Consider the following 22,305-nt stretch of genomic DNA (forward strand, 5'->3'; position numbering starts at 1 on the left):
AACTTCAGTTCTGGTCAGGGACAAGAGAGAAAAGACCAGACAGGGCCACTGAGTGGAAGGGAAAAAAGGGATGTTGAGCAGCTGTGAAGCCAGTGGACAGATTTCCTCAGGAAAGTTTTCTCCAGCTTGTATAATCAATTGGTGATTGTACCAGCCCAGCAAGGGACATTTTTTTCCAGATAATATTTTTTACTCTATATCCTAAGATACATAGAATTGCTTTTAAGATCTGAGACCGGTCGAAAAGGAATGCAACCATTTCAAGGTCATTTCCTGCTTGGACGGGGTCTGTCATTGTCAAATGTTTGAGACACCATGAGGTGTCTCACATATCCTCCTGTGAAGTAATCACTATTTCACGTGATATTTTGGGGTAGGTTTCTGAACAGGGAGTTGAGATTATGGCTGAAAAAATTTCTGAGTACTGAAGTATGAGAAACAAAGGAATGAAGCTGAGCACATGTCTGTATTGAAATCCTGACCACAAAGCTTTGTCTACAAGTTTTGATTCTTTTTTTCTCTCCTGGAAACATGGAACAGTTGGAGGGAGAGAGAAAGAGGATATTTAGAGGACGTTAGAATGGTAAAAATCAATAGCAAAACTATGTTGTCATGGTAATTCATTCTTCTCGTGTATATTTTCAATGAACAACTGCCCTGTCTTAATTAGTGGGGTTTCAAGGAGTTGTGTATATATAGGAAATATCCTACCCTCAGAGATCTTTGTCCTGCATTCTTCATTGACACTGTCAGGATGCCCAAAGTGTTTTATGTTCAGCTGTTTTCAATACACCACCAAAAATCAGCAGTTAGGGCTATTTTCCCACCACAGTAATAGGGTAATATGTGTTTACATACACCTGAAAACATGGCAAAAATGGTGATAGTAGCCATGTGTTTTATGCCAGTCTCAGCCTGTCAATAACCAATATAATGTCTGGAATGACCCTTGTGATTCTTATTATGATTGTAAAACACCCTCAGTGATAACCATCAGGAAACTTTGAAAGAGACAAGATTACTTACAGGCCCTGAAAAGCACATGGCACACTTGGGGCCACAGAGCAAGTTTGCTGTAGGGAGAGAGAAATGGTGGGGGGGGGGGTGGGGGGAGGCAAAGAGGGGGAGCAGAGAGAATGGGCCTGGGGTTCTGTTTTTTTTTTTTTTTTTTTTTTTTTTTAATTTTTTTTTTTCAACGTTTATTTATTTTTGGGACAGAGACAGAGCATGAACGGGGGAGGGGCAGAAAGAGAGGGAGACACAGAATTGGAAACGGGCTCCAGGCTCTGAGCCATCAGCCCAGAGCCCGACGCGGGGCTCGAACTCACGGACCGCGAGATCCTGACCTGGCTGAAGTCGGACACTTAACCGACTGCGCCACCCAGGCGCCCCTGGGGTTCTGTTTTTATTGAATTGGAAGATGGGGACCTAGAGTTTTATGGGCATATTCTTTAATGGTGAAATTAGAACAAGAAGGGGAATTTAGGGGCCCATGGCTGGCTCAGTTGGTAGAGCATGAAACTCTTTATCTCAGGGTGGTGAGTTCAAGCCCCATGTTGTGTGTAGAGACTACTTTAAAAAAATTTTTTTTAATCCAGGTGAGTGTTGTTGTTCTTCAACCTTTTGTATTTCAGTAAGATGTTTGTTTTAAATTTTTAAATAGGAGAAAGCTTCTAACAGGACTGCTATTGATTTTTAACTTTCATTATATGTAGGAATACCTATAATTTCTTGTTAATTATAACTTTTCATGTGATTTTAAAAGGATTCTCAGCTTTCATATGTCAACTTTCAGTATGAATATGTACTTCCTCAATTACTGTAATATAATTCCTAATATGTTCCTAATCTTATACCACCAAAAATGCCAGATAGATCATTTCATTTATAAGTCTTTCCAATGTCTGTAAAGTACAAGTTCTCTTTCATTATAATTACAGTAGCATTTTCACACTAAAAAAAAAAATGCCAGTAACTTATAGTCATGATTCAATTTTCCCACTTTTTCAAAAAGTTGTTTTTTATAATTGATTTTTTTTTTAATTTTTTTTTCCAACGTTTATTTATTTTTGGGACAGAGAGAGACAGAGCATGAACGGGGGAGGGGCAGAGAGAGAGGGAGACACAGAATCGGAAACAGGCTCCAGGCTCTGAGTCATCAGCCCAGAGCCCGACGCGGGGCTCGAACTCACGGACCGCGAGATCGTGACCTGGCTGAAGTCGGACGCCTAACCGACTGCGCCACCCAGGCGCCCCTATAATTGATATTTTTAAAATCATAAACAATATACTCACATTTTATGTTTATATTAGAATCTTCTCTTTTACTTCAAAAGTTTGTACTACATTCTTGTGTTATATTTGCCATATGTATGATGGTATAACTAGGTCATTTGTCTGGCATTAAGTTCCCACGTTCTCTAATGTAATTGCATCTCTTCAATGTCCTTGATGCAGGCTGGGTGGGCCCAAGGACCCAGAAGATATCCTACAGGAGCAGTCAAGAGACTCCTTGGCTTCCTGTAGAATAGAAATTAACCACTAGCCAGGATGAAATGAGAGCAGAGTTTATTAAAGACATAGAATGCAGATACAGAGCATCTGGGAGATTCAGAAGAGGAGAGGGAGTCTTGTTGTTTGTGGGGGATGAGGATTTTTTTGAGGACAGTGGTCTGGTGTATGTGTCCTCTCAGGCATCCAGGAATTGGTCAAAACAGCATCCAGAAAGTGATCAGAAATCACTTATGCCCTGGAGCCTGGGATCTCCGTGTCATGGTATCTGGAGTCAGTGGTCTTGGAAAACACATAATGACCCCACCCAGTCACTTCTTTGGAACTCAAAAGTAATCATGAACTTCTTGTCCTTGTCTGAGGAGGACATACATTATAAGTACTATAAGGCATGTGCAGGGTGGGGGTGCAAGTCCTAGCAAGAACAGAAGCAGGAAAAGGAGCCAAAAGCAGTCCTTTATGGGGTCCCTTCAGTTCCCCTGTCTCATCATCACATTGCTTCCAAATAATGTACAATTAGAACCACAGGCATAAATCAAACCCAGATTAACTTTGGCCACAGGCAGGGCTCCATAGGCAGGGCTGGGACTTCTGACTTTAATCACGAACAGATGCTCTGAAGTCTTGAGTGTCTCTGTTTTGCGATGTTAACTTTGCACGGTGAGTGCAACTGTTACTAGGTGTCTTCATCCACTATCAGGTTTGCTTACTGGACTGTTATCTATTGTGCCAGTTGTTGTTAGAAGTTTTTTGGCAAAAGTAATTGCCTGATGATCTTGGTTAAATCCATTATTTCATGACCTGTCAAGGCATGTCTGTATTCTGCCTAATTTTATCAGGACTTATACATTTATGACCTAGGAATCATCTATAAAGACATTTTCTTCATTTTCGACTTTTTTGCCCTTAAGTGCAGTCTATATATCAAAGCGAGAAAAGTGCCTGATATCTTCTCTTTCTCTAGCCATTTTCATAATGTCCCTTGGACAGGGGCCCGCCATTGCCCAGTGCCCCTCGCCATGGATGTAAGACTTTTCTCCTGGAATCTGGTGAATTCCTAATCTCAGCCATGGACAGGGCAAAATACATTTCCCAGAAAGCCACGCGTCAACGAGGGCGTCGCTGAGCCTGTGAAGGTAACAGGAGTTTCCTTTTGAGCACAAAGGGGCGTGGCGGTTATTTTGGTTCCTCCTGTTCCAGTTGCGTCTACGCAGGGTCAAGACGGTGATGGAACCGAGGAGTCGCTGGAGGAGGCGCTCCGCGCCGGGGCGGGATAGTGGCCTCCCGCCCGGGTGTTCAGTCCACTCACAGAGTCCGTTGGCGGCGGCCCGCCCAGGTACCCGGCTCAGGTGAACGCGCTGCCCTCGGGCCCTCCTCCCAGCCAGACTCTGAAGGCCCGAGCACGGGGCGTCTGGTCGCGTCCCTGTCCCCAACCCCATGGGTCCGGGCCAGGGAGGCGCTCGTCGGCGGGGACCCCATGTCTGAGCGCCGGCGTGACGGGCTGCGGGAGTGTGCTGCAGGTGAGGGGCCGGCTTGTGCATTACCCGAAAATCGCCTGGCAGGGGGTGTTGAATGCCTCTATGCCAGGTTCACGGTTTAGGTATATTTGTCCACCTGCTTCTTGTTGCTGATGGCTGGGCCTAGTAATCAGTCGTCCCATAAGTAGACAACAGCACCAGTAGTGCCAAGGGCCTAGTTTCTTCTCTGAGTTGGGGAAATTGGGAGGAGGATGGGCATAGGATAGACATGTGGGAGAATGGACTACAGGTCTTCAAGAAAGTTGGTATTTGTGGTTTCAGTTTTCCCAATCATGACAGGTCAGTGTGACCTTCCAGGATGTGGCCGTGTACTTCTCCTGGGAAGAATCGGGTCTCCTTGCTAAGGCTCAGAGACGCCTGTACCATGATGTGATGCTGGAGAACGTGGCACTTGTGATCTCATTTGGTAAGGTCCCTAAACATACCCCTTACCCTTTATCCATTGGCAAGTCAGCCCTTTTCACATCAGGACCCTGGGCACTGCCTCCTTTCCTAGTTCCCTGAATAGGTGCTGTGGTTGGTAGGGCTGGGATATGAACACTCTCCTCTCCTTCCTTGAGTAGACCCAACACCTCTTCCTTCTAGTCTCACAGGGATGATCCAGAATCAGGAAACTTGCAGTCATCAATTCCATCTTGCTTGCCTCTCCATCACCAGGTGAATTTTCCAGATCCAAACCACCCTAGGTTCTACTTCGTTCCTCTAGTTAACATTTCTTCATTCTTGTGCCAGAAATTGCCATCACTGACTTGGTAATTACTTATGTGGACCATGGGCTATTCTTGCAAGTTCTTTTTGTAATATTTAGTTTTGCTACTTGTGCTCTACAATGTACTGCATTATTTTTGGCCAGTGAGGGCTGCTTATCTGGCCCGACTTGAGTATTTGAATCATCTAGGTTCTGTGTAGTTGCTCATCAAGGAGGTGTGGGGGAAAGGTTCACAGGATGGAAATGAATCTAACTGCTGCAAGATGAACTCGAACACAGCCTGGTCCAAAGAAACGGCACCCTGGGGGAGGGGAAAGCATGGCATCAGGGCTGTGTACAAAGCACACCAGAGTCCTGTTTGCTTGCTTTGGGCAGAAGCACCCATACCTCATTTTGGCCTGTCTTTACCCATTCTTCACACTTAGCCACCTTGTCAACTCTACTACTTGTCACTTCTGCTCTTACTCCTCACCTCTCAGGGATAATCCTCACCTGTCTGGACTCCACATCTCAACGCTTTTTCACCGTGGTCCATCTGCAGTCTTGTACAACATTGGCCTCTGTGTCATAAGCTATGCACATTCTCAGTCTTTGAACAATAGCGGCTCTGTTGCAGTTGGATTTTCACGGGCCTGGACACCACATTCCATGTAGCACTCATGTGTCACCAGCAGGCAAGGTCCTGCTGAAAGTTGTCTGTAGAGGAATAGGCTGTAGACATTGCCTGTTCTCTTTGTGTCACCCCGTGATTTTGTCCTTCACTTTTAAGGCCTCCCGCATTCTGTCATCTTCAGTTGGCCAGTACTGCTAATCAGCCTCATCCTCAACCTGAACTCAACCACTTTCTCCTACTGTTAATCCTATGGACTCATTCTTGGGTTTGTCAGACATACATTTGTAATAATGCCATCTCCCTGCACAAGGTCAACATGTACTTCACCAGCGTTTCTCTGCTTTCAGGTGGTTGGCATGGAGTAGAGGATGAGGAAGGACCTTCTGAGCAGCATATTTCAGATCAAGGGGGTTCACAGATCCGGCCTGTCAAGGCAGGTCTGTCTCCTCAGAAGGCCAACCCTTGTGAGATATGTGGCTTGATCTTGAATGACATTTTTCACTTGGCTGAGTACCAGGGAACACATCACAGGCAGAAATTATGCATATATGCAGCATGTGAGGAACTATTTTATTTCAGAGCAAACCTTTATCAGCACGAAAAGCAGATATTGGAGAGAAACTATTGAGAAGCAATGTAAGGAGAGCCTTATTTGTGAACAACTGCAAATTCTGTGTGTCAGGGAAGCCCTTCACCTTCAGGGAGGCTGGGAAGGACTTCCTGGATGACTCAGGATTTTATCAACAGGCCACACACACCAGGGAGAAGTCAGATAGTGGAATCAAGTGTGAGGATGCCTCTACAAAGGAAAATACTCATTACAACAGGGAAGACCACAAAAACTTTAAGCTGCAAATGCACATTTGTTTAGTGCCAGACACCCGCCCTGGAGAAAGATGTTGTATTTGCAATGAATGCGTGAAATCCTTTAGCCAAGTCTCCTACCTCATTAGACATCAGAGAGTTCACACTGGAGAAAGGTCTTATGAGTGTAGTGAATGTGGGAGATCTTTTAGCCAAAACTCTAATCTCATTCAACATAAGAGAATTCACACTGAAGTAAGACATTATGAGTGCTATGAATGCAGGAAATCTTTTCATCAAAGCTCTGCACTCCTTCAACATAGAAGAGTTCATACTGCCGAAAGGCCTTATGAATGTAGTGAATGTGGGAAATCCTTTAGATATTATGTCCAGCTTCATTACACATCAGAGAGTTCACACTGGAGAAAGGCCTTATGAGTGCAGTGAAAGTGGGAAATCCTTTAAGAAAAGCTCTGCACTCCTTCAACATTAGAGAGTTCACAGTGGAGAGAGGCCTTACGAATGCAGCAAATGTGGGAAATCATTTTGCCAAAACATTGTGCTCCATCAACACCAGAGGGTTCACACTACAGAAAAACCTTATTGGTGCAATGAATATGAGAAATCATTTAGACATATATCCAGCCTCATTACACATCAGAAAATTGATTGGAGAAAGGCCCTATGAGTGCAATGAGTGTGGGAAATCTTTTGAGAAAAGCTCTTTTTCCTTTACCATCTGAGAGTTCACACTGGGAAAAGGCCTTATGAATGCAGCGAATATGGGAAATCATTTCATCAAAATTTTGTGCTCCTTCAACATCAGAGGATTCACACTGGAGAAAAGCCTTATCAGTGCAGTGAATGTGAGAAATCCTTTAGTCAAAGCTCTACCATCACCACACATCAGAAAATTCACACTGGAAAATAACCTTATAGTTTGAGGAATGTGTGCAATTCTATACCTACGGTTTCAAGCTCCTAAAATACCAAAATGCATACACTGGAGAAAGACTTTATGAGTGCATTGTATGTGGGAAATCCCCTACTAAAAACACCAGCCTCGGGGCACCTGGATGGCTCAGTTGGTTAAACATCTGACTTTGGCTCCTCATGATCTCCCAGTTTGTGGGTTTGAGCCCTGCATTGGGCTCTGTGCTGACAGCTCAGAGCCTGGAGCTGCTTTGGATTCTGTGTCTCCCTCACTCTCTGCCCCTCCCCCACTTGTGCTCTGTCTCTCTCTCTCTCTCTCTCTCTTTCAAAAATAAACATTAAAAATAAATAAATAAAATACATAAAAAATAAAAATTCCAGCCTCATGAAACATAGGGGAGTTCACACCACATCAAGGTCTTACAAATGCAATGAATGTAAGAAAGCCAGAAGCCCAAGGCCTTTACTCTCTGCATACCACAAATTTCACATGGGTGAAAACACCTTTAATGTGCAAGCAAGTACAATTTTTTGTTCCATATATCAAAACTTGGGGGCGATCCCTAATGACGGTGCCGCCTGAATTGAACCTCATCCAAACACAAAAATCCCAGGTATGTTGGAGCTGCATTGCACTTTTTAACCTGCCCATGGCCTTTCCAGATTTATGCCACTGGTGGTTTCTGTGGAAAAAGCCATTTCACCTCTACTACATGGCAGGTGCCTATAGTATGCATCTTTCACCCAATCCAGTGTGTTCAGGGAAGGAAACCTTGGTGTTTCCATTCCCAGCAGAGATTACTGAGAAGTCTCAGCACTCACTCTTTTTTTCTCTCTTTGATAAGCTGTGCCTTGTACCTGACCCATTTTGGCCCAGTGGACTCTGTTCTTCACTTGACAACATAGACTGACTGCCTTTTCTGGGGGTATTATTGGTTTCATGTGACTTCTGTGATGGAGGTTCCCAGCCATCAAGTCACCGATGCAGGAGTAACTTGCCTCCCAATGCTCTGGTTTGTATGATAATAGAGACTTTATTGGTTAAGCTACCTTTAATCTTGGAGTTCTGTTCACTCTATGGGATGATTTGAAAAACAGCTGGGTTTTACAAACACAAAGAATAGCCTGTTGTTGGGATCCCAAGCTTCGTGTGCCTCAGAGGTGACAGTATGATGGCAGAGAGTTGTTCTCCAGGTTTGCCCTTGTTTGCATTGCTGCCCAAGGCCTCCAATGAAAACCTTCAAGATCTCTGGGCCTAGTTTGTAGACTGAATGCCATAATATTTTCTGGGTTCAGAGGTACCTGAGGAGGGGGCAGTTCTCACGACTCCTGTGGTGCTTCTGAGAGCACCATGAAATTATTCACGCGGAATGTTGCCTTGGGCTCAGCACTGGTGAGGAAAACCTCCCAGGTCCTGCAGTGGACTCATGGGCCAAATTTTGATGTTCAAAATTCTGTAGGGTAGCATCATTGTAAGACTAGAAGGGTAACTATAATTGTCACAGAAACACTAGATTAAGGACGCCTAGCTGGCTCAGTCACAAGAGTGTGTGACTCTTGATCTCCAGGTTGTGAGTTTCAGCCCTACGATGGGTGTGGAGATTACTAAAACAAAAGAAAAAACATAAAAGAAACTTAAAACACACACACACACACACACACACACACACACACACACACACACACACACATTAATAGTAAGAGGAGGATACTAACAAAGTGCTTAGAATGTGCCTTTTTTTAAAGGGGTTTCCACAATGTTCCAATCACTATAGCTGTGAAGTATTGGTAGATACAGAACTTCTCTGACCTGAACTATGAATCTTTTATAGCATAAGGCACAGTGGGATAAAATAATCTAAAAGTTTTGTGGATTCTTGTAGTCTCTCTGGGATGTCCTCCAGGCCATTTCCGTGCAGAGAAAAATATGAGTACAGAGAGAAGGGGTAGCTCTTCTTCAAGTTATGGGAACCTTAGGACCCAGCCAGGATTCCTACTGAATCTGTTGCTAAGTCTTCATTATTCACTTAATTTTTGGCCACTGAGGCAAGAAGCCCTTCCCAGGGCATGAGGAGAGAGATGATGAAGTCAATGTAAGGGATTCTTAAAATAGGACATTCAAATTTCTTTCGAATTATATTTTTAAAATGTTAATGAGACATAAATGATAAAATATATTTTCAAAATGCAATTTGATAAATTTTGACATTTATATATAAATAAATGAAACCATCATGTTTGTAATTAACCTATCCCTCACCCCCACACTTATCTTTAATGATGTCACTGTGCTCTGTAGTCAAATATTGATTTACCTTTCATTACAATATATTCATCTGCATTGTCTGGAACTTTATGATTAAAGTCATTAAGTGTTTGTTCTGTGGATTTGCCACTATTAGTTTACGCATTCATCTGTATGAATACGAGTTGTCTTCAGTTTTTGACTGTTGCAGGTAAAACTACAGAGGTTTGAATACAAATTTTCATATGGATAGGTTTCATTTTTCTTTTGTTAATACTTTGGAGTACATGTCTGAGTTACAGGGTTAGTGGATATATAACTTTTTAACGAACTCCATACTGTGATCTAAAATAGTTGTTTCCTTTTGTATTCCTAACAGGAGTGTTTGGAACTTCTAATTCTTCCATATCCTTGGCAGTAGTGGGTATGGTTAATCTTTTTAAAACCTTTAACCCTTCTAATAATTGTGTAGCAGTGTCCTACTGTGGTTTTAAACTGTATTCTCAGATATTTTATGATGTTGAGCATTTTTTCATTTGTTGATTTGCCAGCTGTACGTCCCTTTTGGCAAAATATCTTTTTTATACTTTCGCCAAGTTTTTAAGATATATATAAAAGAATGAAACAACAAAGACTTATTCAGAACTTTATTCACTCTTTAGTGATGTGACATTTTTGCAATAAAAAGAATTGCTTTTAAATGCCAGAAGAATATTTCCTAAATCATCTTCTGCTATACACAATACAGTGGCCACACACAGCATATACTTTACAGTTTAATATGCATTAACATGTTCTCCATCACGTAAGTCTAAATATCTAACAATAAAATAAATAAAGCCATCACTTGTAGTGTTTGCAGTTTCCCCAGTGTAAATATTCCCACCGTGGCCAAGTGAAAACCGCCACTGTGATATCACTGTAGCTGGAGTTCCAAGGTGCCAGGAGTATGCTAATCTATCTTTTTTCCCACCATAGCGATCCAGTGGCCACAAATAACCTCAAGAACACAGAAAATAAATGTAGTGGAGTGAATAGAAAAGTACAAGTTTTTATATATTTTCAAGCAGTTTCGTTTTGATATAATTGCATAAAATAAGCTGCACATATTTCAAACGTATGTGTTCATGTACTTGGTTACCACTTAAACCAAAAGCTTCCTATTACCACCCCTCATTTCCCCCTGTTTTTATTTTAAAGAGGTGGCTCCCAGATATTTGAGAAAGACATTTCTGTTCATAAAGGTGGAATAAAAGGGAGAGACCTATCTTTCAAAGGGATATACCTTAAAGAGATGCAGAATTAACAAGTTTTCTAAGGTAAATGAGGAAAGGGAGGGGAGTAGAAACACCCCATTGTCTTTCTTTTTTTTTTTTTTAATGTTTATTTTTGAGAGCGAGCAAGAGAGAGACAGAGCACGAGTTAGGGAGGAGCAGAGAGAGAGAGGAAGACACAGAATCTGAAGTAAGCAGGCTCCAGGCTCTGAGCTGTCAGCACAGAGCCCGATGTGGGGTTCAAACTCATCAACTGTGAAATCATGACCTGAGCTGAAGTCAGATGCTTAACCAACTAAGTCCATCAGGTGCCCCAAACACCTCATTTTCAAAAGAGAATTAAGCCTCTTATTTTTAATTTATATTTGTCTTTACATGACATACCTGTGATGAAGGAGCATGAAGCAAGCTGAGGGCAAAGTACAAGTTAGCACACACCCCCTCCCCAGGTGGGACATGAATGATATTCCTTGGACACTCCCAGCTGCCCCAAAACAGGAAAGGACAAAACAAACAAACCAAACAAACAAACAAACAAACAAAAACATGGAAAAACTGATAAGAGTCTCCACCATTTTACCAGAAAAAGGCAATCCCATGGTAGCCTAAAGTCCAGGAACTTCCTACTGTCTTAATGTTAATGCCTTGCTAGAGAGAAAAACAACCTTAGCTTGACAAGAGCTAGGCTTCCAATAAGTCTTCAGCATGTGAAAGTCTCTTTGGAAACTCCCTCTTGACTTTATCTACCCTCTGGACTTTATCTCCCCTGACTCCATAAAACACTCACCCCCACAACCCCAGTGCAGCTCTTCCGGCCCACGGGTCCTGTCCTTGTGCTTTAATAAAATCACCTTTTTGTACAAAAGACATCTTCAAGAATTCTTTCTTGGTCGTCAGCTCCAGGCCTCATGAACTCCCCGTCACTCTAAAACTCCATCACCGGGGCGCCTGGGTGGCGCAGTCGGTTAAGCGTCCGACTTCAGCCAGGTCACGATCTCGCGGTCCGTGGGTTCGAGCCCCGCCTCGGGCTCTGGGCTGATGGCTCGGAGCCTGGAGCCTGTTTCCGATTCTGTGTCTCCCTCTCTCTCTGCCCCTCCCCCACTCACGGCCTGTCTCTGTCTCTCTCAAAAACAAATAAACATTAAAAAAAAAAAAAAAAGTTGGGGCGCCTGGGTGGCGCAGTCGGTTAAGCGGCCGACTTCAGCCAGGTCACGATCTCGCGGTCCGTGAGTTCGAGCCCCGCGTCAGGCTCTGGGCTGATGGCTCAGAGCCTGGAGCCTGTTTCCGATTCTGTGTCTCCCTCTCTCTCTGCTCCTCCCCCGTTCATGCTCTGTCTCTCTCTGTCCCAAAAATAAATAAACGTTGAAAAAAAAATTTAAAAAATAAAAAAAATTAAAAAAAATAAAACTCCATCACCTGGAAACACAAAAAGCGTAACTGTGTTTCCTTAGCACATAGTTCCACAGCCTGGAATCAAACATTTCAGATATCAAATGTAACCAGTATGTGGTGATGATACCAAAGCACAGCCTGGAGACCAAAGTGGACTGGGCACCCTGTGTGACAGATGTAGGCTTTAGGAGAGCCTAGATCCAGGTCTAGCCTGGGTCAACAGAAACAGATCAGAAAGAACTTTAATACAGGAAAAGAATTGTTTTATTTGAGCCACATTAATATAGCTGCCTAGGAAACGTGATCTTCATGAGGAAAAAAGTGCTCCAGAGAATGAACAGTTTTTATAGGATTCTATACTTTTTACATAAAGAGCCACAAATCAGTGTATCAGAGGTACGTTCTTGTAAGAGTTTAAAAAGATCATAGATTAACATGTAGGCAGGAATAACAAGTTTCAATGTCCAGGAATGCAAGGAGTAGGAGCACTGATCAATACTGTAAGGGTGGGGAAAAAAATCGTAAGGGTGTACATTTAAGGCTATTTGTTTACAAAGCAGACATACAATTTATGCTTGATGGGCCATGAGTCAGGCTTTTAGTTCAAACAAATTTTAAGTATAATTGTGCTGACTTAGAAAGAAATCTAAAATGGCTTCCCTTAGGGGCGCCTGGGTGGCTCAGTCAGTTAAGCTTCTGACTTCAGCTCAGGTCATGATCTCTGACTCTTGAGTTCGAGCCCCGCATCAGGCTCTGTGCTGACAGCTCAGAGCCTGGAGCCTGCTTCGAATTCTCTGTCTCCATCTGTCTCTACCCCTTCCCTGCTCGTCCTTTCTCTCTCCCTCCCTCTCTCCCTCCCTCCCTCTCTCTCTCAAAAATAAACATTGAAAAAATTAAAAAATAAATAAAATAAAATGGCTTCCCTTATATATCGGGCTTTTAGAATTTTTCTCTCATCATTTCTCCCTTTTGATCATATTCTTTCAACAGAAAGCATTGCTGATTATTTTGTCCCTCAATGCCAAGGTGACTACTCATTTGCCCTAGATCCAACATGTGCCTCCATTCTAGGCCAATTTAGGTTGCTTAGGAGTCTACATGGAGGTGTCAACAGTGCAGCCTTCAATAGGGTATATTATTACCATTTGTTCAGTGAGGATCCAATTGTTGTGCAAACACTGTATGTGTGCTTTGTGGTTTTTCTCTTTACATTTTTAATAATATTTATAGCATAAATACAGAAATCATAATAAAAATCCAATCAATAATATTTGAAGCAACCAATGGGGAGTAGGTACAGAATTAGAAGGGCAAGAGAAGAATCCAAAAAATCTATTACAGATATTTTGATAATCTTGAATTAATTTAAATATGTTTGCCCCCTTTATCCACAGTTATTTGTGCTTTGTGATATGTTTGAGCTTTAAGATAAAATACATGCCTTACAAAACTACATAGGCCTTTACCCCTCTTCTCTAGCTCTGGGAACCAGAAATGTCTTTCTCAAGAACCCAGGACCTGTCCCTTCAAAATGCAAAAGCATCAAGGGAGACAGCTCCTCTATTAGTTCCTGATAGTCCCCTGCCCCGGAGGGTGGGAGCCTCCTCTTCGTGGACACCTTGCTCCAACCCACAAAACTACCTCCCGTTATTAGGATGAGGTTTGTCTTTCCTCAATTCCTTTTCCGATAAGCTAACACAGATAGTCACCTCAATGACCAAGTTAGAACAAACTCCATGACAAATACTGCTGTCAAGCTGTCTTACTTGAGGACTAGTTACTGTGTATCTGAAATATATGTACCTACTGGGTTGTATCTGTTGGCTCTAGAAGGAACTGAGATTTTTTTCCCCTGTCTTTGCAGTTTCATGGTGAATGATGGCAATTCATGGCACATTGTGCCATTGACTAACAGTGTTTTCTGTCTCTACTGTCTCTGTGGAGAGGATCTGTGGGTGGAAGAAGATTGTTTTGTGTCCCCAACAGTTACCATCACACAAGTCTGCAGCAACAAACCTCATCGTCCGTCTCATCACTATTTAGTGTACACATCATGGGTGAGGGGGATCAGCTGGACAGTGTCAGAGACTCCATAAGCCACACCTAGAACATACCAAATTTTAATGAAAATGCCCCAGCAACATCAACAAATAAGAATTTAAAAAGGTAAGCAGACCCTGAATGTTAAAAGACTTCTGAGACACAGCTACTGAAAACTGGAAGGATGTATTTTGGATTCAGATTGCAGTTAATCTTACTTAGAAACAAACACATTTTGGGGCACCTGGGTGGCTCAGTCAGGTAAGCATCTGATTTTGGCTCAGGTCATTATCTTGTGATTCATGAGTTCAAGCCCCACATCAGGCTGTGTGCTGACCGCTCAGAGCCTGGAGCCAGCTTCGGATTCTGTGTCTCCCTCTCTCTCTGCCCCTTCCCACTCATGCTCTGTCTCTCTCTCTCTCTCTCTCTCAAAAATAAAAACATTAAAAATTTAAAAAGAACACATTTTGAGACGACTGAACATTGATAAAACATATTTTTGTGGTAACTACTGGCTTATAAAGGAGACCTTACATTTTAAAAATGCATTCTGAAGAGAGTATGCATTAAATGATAACAATGTCTGGAAAAATATGTAAACTAACCCACTTGTATACACAGGGATAGACAAAGCAAGAACAGCCATGAAACAATAAATAATGGTGGAAAATTGGAGAAGGGTTCACCTGGCTTCTAATATTGTCATTTCCTTCGTGAGTGTGTGTACACTTATATATTTTTTTAATGTAAGCTCTATGCCCAATGTGAGGCTCACAACCCTGAGATGAAGAGTCACATGCTCTAACAACTGAATCAGCCAGGAGCCCCTTGTAAATATTTGAAAATAACCATAACCAAAGATAGACGGTGTCGCTGTATCAGTAATTTTATGTGTTGACAAGGATGAATTTTATTTTATTTTATTATTTTTTTTATGTTTATATTTGAGAGAGGATAGAGCACAAGCAGGGGAGGGGTAGAGAGAGACAGAGAGAGAATCTGAAGCAGTCTCCTTGCTCTGAGCTGTCAGCACAGAGCCACGCAGGTCTGGAACTCACAGATTGAGAGATCACGACCTGAGCCGAACCGACTGAGCCACCCAGGCCCCGCAAGAAGGATGAATTTTAAAAGGAAGGATATTTTTGGTTTCAGGGTGTAAGCATGAATCAAAACATCAAAATGTACATGTTAAGTATGTGTAGTTCGGGTCCCTGGGTGGCTCAATCAGTTGGTGTCTGACTCGTGATTTCAGCTCAGGTCATGATCCCAGGGTTGTGGGATCAAGCCCTGCATGCGGGTCCGCGCTCTGTGTGGGGCCTGCTTGGGATTCTTTCTCTTTCTCTCTCTCTCCCTCTGCCCTACTCCCCCGTTCTCATTCTCTTTCTCTCTCTAAAACAAAAACAAAACAAAAAAAGTTAGGCACAGTTTAAGTCAATACACCTCCACTGTTTTAAAAATCAAATATAAAAACTACTGAATTGCTAGTGATTATACTACATTTTATTATTTTTATGTTCTTGGGTTAATTGCAGCATTCTATCAGTATGGTAGAAATAGAATACAACAGTAGGCTACTGGCAATTCTTCCCAGTTCCACTTTCCCAACTGCCTTTTCCACTGATGTTTTTAAATTGGTCATGCTGGCAGTATTTATACCAGGAAAATTGACAAAATGAACACTACAGATCATGGCTTGATTTATTGTACTGTTGAATATCTACACCTAAAAATGTGATGGAGAATATATTAATAATGAGATAAAACTTAAAAGTATATGCTATATGTGCTCACTGCACTGTGTACAGCACAACATTTTGAAAATATTCTCCTGGTATTCAAAGACAGTATGGCTGACAGCAAACAAGTCACATCAATGAAAAATGAATGAGGTTCTTAACATAAGTGTTTGTTGTTTCACTCTTATCTGTTAACAAAAAGAGAAATAGCCAAAATTCACTTTTAAAAATAAGCAAAATTTGGGGTGGCTGGCTGGCTCAGTCAGTAGAGCATGCGACTCTTGACCTCAGGGTTGTGAGTTCAAGCCCCACATTGGGGGAAGAGATTACTTAAAACAAAATAAAATTTAAAAAATAAAAAATAAGCAAAAGAAATGAATAGATATTTTACAAGGAAGACATACACGTTGCAAATAAATGGGAAAAAAATGCTCAACATCATGGAACATCAGAGAAATGCAACTAAAACCACAGGGAGATACTGCTACACATTTATTTAAATGGGTGAAAATTTCAAAAGACTAACCATCCCCACTATTGGCAATGATATGGAGAAACTTAAACTCTCATACAGTGCTGATAGGAATATAAAACAGAACAACAATTTTATTTAAAAGTTTATTTACTGGGGCGCCTGGGTGGCGCAGTCGGTTAAGCGTCCGACTTCAGCCAGGTCACAATCTCGCGGTTCGTGAGTTCGAGCCCTGCGTCAGGCTCTGGGCTGATGGCTCAGAGCCTGGAGCCTGTTTCCGATTCTGTGTCTCCCTCTCTCTCTGCCCCTCCCCCGTTCATGCTCTGTCTCTCTCTGTCCCAAAAATAAATAAACGTTGAAAAAAAAAAAAGTTTATTTACTTATTTTGAGCAAAAGAAGAGTGTGAGCAGGACTAGGGACAGAGAGGGAGTGGGAGAGAGAATACAAAGCAGCCTCCGTGGTGTCAGCCTGGAGCCCAACACAGGGCTCAATCTCACAAATCGTAAGATCATGACCCAAACCAAAACCAAAGGTCAGACGCTTAACTGACTGAGCCACCCAGGTGCCCTAAGAATAACCATTTTAGATCACAGTTTGATGCTTCCTAAAAAGTTACATATTTTCCAGCATTGGAACCCAAGATATTATCACAGCTGAATGAAACATGCATATGAAGAATTGTATTAAAATCTGTGTAGCAGTATTATTTGCAGTCGTCAAAAACTAGAAACAAATATTCATAAGCAAATTAACAAAATAATGGCATATCCACAGAACATATTTTTTCAACAACATAAAAAGGATGAACTACTCATACAAGCATCATTAATGAACCTCAAAATGAATACACTGCAACGAGGGTTCCCAGGGGGAAAAGAGTAAACACTTTATGACTTCAGTCATATAAAATTTTAGAAAAAAAATAAACTTCTCTATTATAAAGGAAACTAAATCAACAGCTGACTGGAGAGCAGAGGAAAGGAGATTATAAAAGGTAAGGAGGTAATTATGGGGTGATGAATAGGTTCATTATCATGATTGTGATAAAGGCTTCAGGAGTTGAAACGAATATCAAATCTTACTAAGTTTTACAATTTAAATATTGTAGTTTATTGCACATCATTTGTACCTTCTCAAAGCTTTAAAATACGATTCAAAATAAAAATCTGTAATTTCTTCCGTTTTTGGAGAATCAAGCTTGGCAACACTATATTGACTCCACCATTGGACTCTGCACGCCCTGGGAGGGACGACTTGCCTCAGTGGTGACAAATACTGGTGAGCAGTGAAGGCCATTTCCACCTGATTCAATAGGAATGCAGGCTGGTCACAAAGGCCACAGAGCTAAACTACAAGATCTCCCTCCTCCTCGTGCTCATCATCTACCTGTACAGCAGTGGGCTTGAGGTGAAAAGCCCAGATAGGCTACAGGAAACAACAAAACCTTTAGATTATTTTCTCTGACAAGCCGTCAGACACCCAAGATGCACAGTTCTGGAGGTCCTGAGAATTTGTGCACCTGCTCATCCTTCACAGCCACAGAGACTAAATACTGTGCACACCCTTTAAAAGAGGTACATTTCAACCAATTTGTTGCAGTCTCCTTCCTCCGCTTCATAGAAATCCAGTGTTTGTGTAACATGTATGATTGCCCCTATAATCTTAAACCAGTGACACTGGCCCGAGGAATTCAGGACATCGGGGCCTGTGGTTCCACTGTGGACTTGGGAACAGGCTCCCCTCGCCAGTACTAAGCAAGATGCAATACCTCGTGAGCAAGAGAAGAACTTCATGTGGCTCTGAAAACACTAAAGGTTGGCCTAACAACTGTTCCCTCCATAGGCTGACCTCTAACCCAGAGTATGCTGGACAAATTCAAACAGCATCCAATAATAAGTCAGACTTCCCGTGGCTCCCATTAGCAATGGTAGCCTCAAATCATTCTATGATGGTCCAGCTACATACCTTGCCTCAGATTTAGCCACTCAGAACCACGTGTGGGTCTCAGACACTCAAGGTCCTACACTGCTTTTGCCGCACTTGCTGTGCCCTCAGGAATTACAACTTTCCTCTGTCCATCCAGTCCTCATTCCAAGCCAGCCCCACTGACTACCCACCTCAGGCCTAGTGATTCTCACAGATGACCAGATTTGCCCCTCACCATACACCAGGCTGAAGGAAAACACCCCAGGTTCCATCAAAGTCAAAACAAAATCTTGGTGAGTCCGTAAAGTGGAGAATAAGCACCTATTCCAGCCTGAGTGTTATTTGCCTCAGTTACCCCTTGCCTCCGCATCCATCTCATGTCCACTCTTCCCTTGGAAGCCTTGACCATCTGCCAGACTATCCTGTCTGATGCCTTCATGGTCACTTGTCTCCCTTATCTGTGGATATGAAACCCAACACCATCACCCCGCTACGCAAGCAAAAGACCCCGTCCTTGGGCCCCCACCCTTCCCTCCTTCACCTCCTAATAGCATTGCCACCATAACCTGAAGTTGCCTTTCTTTTTTTAAAAAATTTTTTTTTTTCCAACGTTTATTTTTGGGACAGAGAGAGACAGAGCATGAATGGGGGAGGGGCAGAGAGAGAGGGAGACACAGAATCGGAAACAGGCTCCAGGCTCCGAGCCATCAGCCCAGAGCCCGACGCGGGGCTCGAACTCACGGACCGCGAGATCGTGACCTGGCTGAAGTCGGAGGCTTAACCGACTGCGCCACCCAGGCGCCCCAGAAGTTGCCTTTCTTAAATGTGACCACAGCACGCTCACCTTGGTCTTCACAATATCTTGTACATTTTAGATGTATCCAATCTGAGTTCCTCCCCAGATTTCTCAACCTGTGTGTCCAGCTGCCCATTTGAGGGCTCCATTTCATGGTCTCTGATACAGCTTAGACTCTTTAATAAGGTCAACACAGACCTCCTTATACCCCCAGTAAATATTACACCAGTTACCAAGTAGCTCGTCTCAAATGATACAACTTTCATCCCAACTGCCGTTAAGACCCTTGTGTACCCTGGGGTCATCATCTATTACTCTGTTTCATTCCCTTGCCCTCCACATTAGAAAATCTACTTGCCCTTTAAAGTAGGCAACCAGTGGGGTGCCTGGGTGGTTCAGTCGGTTGAGTGTCCAACTTGGGCTCATGTCATGATCTTGCGGTTCGTGTGTTCGAGTCCCGTATTGGGCTCTGTGCTGACAGCTCAGAGCCTGGGGTCTGCTTCGGATTCTGTGTCTCCCCCTCTCTCTACCCTCCCCCTGAAAAATAAATAAGCATTTTAAAAACTTTTTTTTTTATTTTAAATAGGGAGCCAGAGGGATGCCTGGGTGGCTCAGTCAATTGAGTGTCTGACTTTGGCTCAGGTCATGGTCTCACAATTTGTGAGATAGAACCCCACATCAGGCTCTCTACTGTCAGCTCAGAGCCTGCTTCAGATCCTGTGTCCCTCCCCCCATACCCCTCCCCTGCTTACACTCTCTCTCTTAAAAATAAATAAACAGTAAAAAAAAAAAAAAAAAATAGGCGGCCAGATTCCAACCACAACTCCTAAGTCACAACTCTGTCATTAACTTGCACCTGGACAATGGTAGTAGCCTTAACCCTGATCTTCCTTCCTCCTCTCTCAAGTCCACAGATTGTTCTCTGCTCTGCACCCAGATGGAGTCTGTTATAAGATCTTCACATCACTTCCTCATTCTGATCAGTTTTACCTCTAAGCATATACACATCCTGGTAGAGCTCCTAGGTTAACTTTCCACACTGGTTTACATTAGTCCCCAGTCATGGGAATACCACTATGTACAGCCTGCAATGGACTTAGAACCCTGGGCTGGGGGCTTCTCCAGTGTCCCCAGAGTCGAGGACTGGAGGAACAGCATTAAGAGTCCCAGAAAATACCGGGGTGGGGAGCTAGCAATATCGAGGGCCTGGGACAGCCTCCACTGATCTCTGTGAATTCCGTAAGAGCTGCTTCAGTCATGGGAACATGTGTGAAGAGGCAAGACTTTGAGAAATGGGTCCATGGCAGGGTTTGAGGGGTTCCTGCCTCTCTGTTCCCTTCCCTAACCCCAGAGCCAGCTGATTTTAGGCTCACTGTCTCACTTCTCACTCAATGCTCAATGTTGCCTCTCACCAGCAGTGACTGATATGGGGAACAAAGGCAAAAGAAAAAAATCAAATTTCCTTACAACTCAGAGCCCACTGACAAGTCCCTGAGAGAGGCAGTGAAACCTTCCTCTACAAACTCAACTGCCTTGATGTTACTACTTTACTAGAGGTAAAAAGCAATCTTAGCTTAACATCATCCTGAACGTCCATGATCCTGTAAGTCTCCTTTAACATAAAAAATTCCTTTGGAAACTTCCTTTGTCTGTACCTTCCCAAGATACATGTTAGCAATCATTTTCCAAGCATGAGGTCCTCTGATATATCCGTGAAGGGCCTAATGACTAAGGTATTTGTTTGTTTGTTTGTTTTTCAAGTTTACTTATTTCTGAGAGAGAGAGCTAGGGAGAGAGAGAGGGAGACAGAATCTGAAGCAGGCTCTGAGCTGTCAGTGCAAAGCCCAACACGGAGCTACAACGCAAGAGCCGTGAGATCATGACCTGAGCTGAAGTTCGACTCTCAAACGACTGAGCCACCCAGGCGCCCCTCATGACTACGGTTTTATGAGGCAGCAATAAATGGTCCTGGAAACCTGGCTTCCAAATTCCTTACAGACTTCCGCTATCCCTGACGCCCTCCCAACTTGAAAGTGTATAATCAGTCACCCACCACAACCCAAGTGCAGCTCTTTCTGCCCACAGGTACTGTCGCTGTACTTTAGTAAAGCCACCTATTTGCACCAAAGCCTTCTCAGGAATTTTCCTGAACATTGGCTCTGAACCCACCCCAACATTTCCACATGAGCGAACTCAAGGAACTCCGCACCCTCCTCCAATCTGCTCTTCCTTTGAACTCCTTGGGGAGTTAAAAAAAATTTTTTTTTAACATTTATTTTTGAGAGACAGAACGAGACTCAGCAGGAGTGGGGTAGGGGCAGTGAGGCGGGGGAGGGGGCGGAGACACAGAATCCGAAGCAGGTTCCAGGCTCCGAGCTGTCAGCACAGAGCCGGACGCGGGGCTCGAACTCACAGACCGCGAGATGGTGACCTGAGCCAAAGTCGGGCGCTTAATCGACTGAGCCACCCAGACGCCCCAACCTTTGAGAAATTTTTAAATCCCAAACGGAGATTGTGTCCCTCCTTCGGCCAGAATTCTCCTTGGCGTCTAGAGTCCTCACATGAAGGGACAACCCGCCAGTGCCCCTGTGACCCCGCCGCACACCCTGTGTCCCCCGAGGGCAGAAGGCGAACCCCACATCCCCGATTCGACCCCCTTGAACGCCCCCTGCAGGCCTGCACCAGCCGGCCCCGCCCCAGCAGCCCGCTCCCGCACCCCGTCACGCCGGCGCTCAGATACGGGGTCCCCACCCGCGAGCGCCTGCCCGGCCGGGACACCGGACCTGGGCCGCAGGGACCTGGGCCGCAGGGACGCGAGCAGGTGCCCGGCGCTGCTCGCCTGGAGGGTCGGGGGGGCGGGGCGGGGAGGGTGCGGGGGTCGCGGTTTACCTCAGCCGGGTCCCTGCGCGCGGCCGCCGCCATCGGACTCTGTGGGCGGGGCAGACACCCGGGCGGGCGGTGCCCGTCCCGGGCGGCGGCGTCGCTGAGCCACGGACCCCTGTCTGCGCGGCGGAGACAGCGCTTCCTCCTCCCGTCCCTTCTGGGTCCCGTCACCTCGGTCCCCGGCCGGCTCTGAGGGCCCTCAGCAGGAAGGCCCATTCCCAGAGCAGCCAAACGACCGCCAAGCGGAGAACGCGGAAGTCCTGGCGCCTCACAGGAAACGCCTATTTTTCTGGGACTTCGTTAAGTTACCTACACTGCAGCTCTGCGCCGAGCTTTCAGGGTGTTCTAGTGCCCTGGATCCACAGGCAGGGGCTGGGTTGGTTCCTAACTGAATTCTGGTGGAAAGGAGGAAATCCTCAGGCACTTGGAGAGG

General features: G+C 44.1%; 1 protein-coding gene, 1 long non-coding RNA gene and 1 pseudogene across 3 annotated transcripts in view; 1 reads left to right on the forward strand and 2 right to left on the reverse strand.

Moving 5' to 3' along the window:
* The window catches only part of LOC147573908 (uncharacterized), a 73,038-nt gene extending 50,896 nt beyond the window's left edge, over positions 1 to 22,142 (reverse strand). Inside the window, exon 1 of the mRNA XM_086688441.1 lies at positions 21,879 to 22,142. Coding sequence (XP_086544567.1) covers positions 21,879 to 22,088 — 210 coding nt within the window. The 5' untranslated portion in view covers positions 22,089 to 22,142. The remainder of the gene's footprint in view (positions 1 to 21,878) is intronic.
* Positions 3,156 to 7,431, forward strand: LOC112850966 (uncharacterized; annotated as a pseudogene). The gene is made up of 4 exons (XR_015245123.1): positions 3,156 to 3,171; positions 3,823 to 3,860; positions 4,329 to 4,455; positions 5,719 to 7,431. The product of XR_015245123.1 is annotated as an uncharacterized LOC112850966 (transcript).
* On the reverse strand, positions 9,987 to 16,583 carry LOC147573910 (uncharacterized). The gene is made up of 2 exons (XR_015244507.1): positions 12,052 to 16,583; positions 9,987 to 11,575 (listed from the first exon to the last, which is right to left on the reverse strand). It is a non-coding gene; the product is annotated as an uncharacterized LOC147573910 (long non-coding RNA).
* Positions 22,143 to 22,305: the final 163 nt, after the last annotated feature.

The sequence above is a fragment of the Puma concolor genome, chromosome E2 (genome assembly GCF_028749965.1).
Source record: "Puma concolor isolate L17-30 chromosome E2, mPumCon1.1.hap2, whole genome shotgun sequence".
Taxonomy (NCBI): domain Eukaryota; kingdom Metazoa; phylum Chordata; class Mammalia; order Carnivora; family Felidae; genus Puma; species Puma concolor.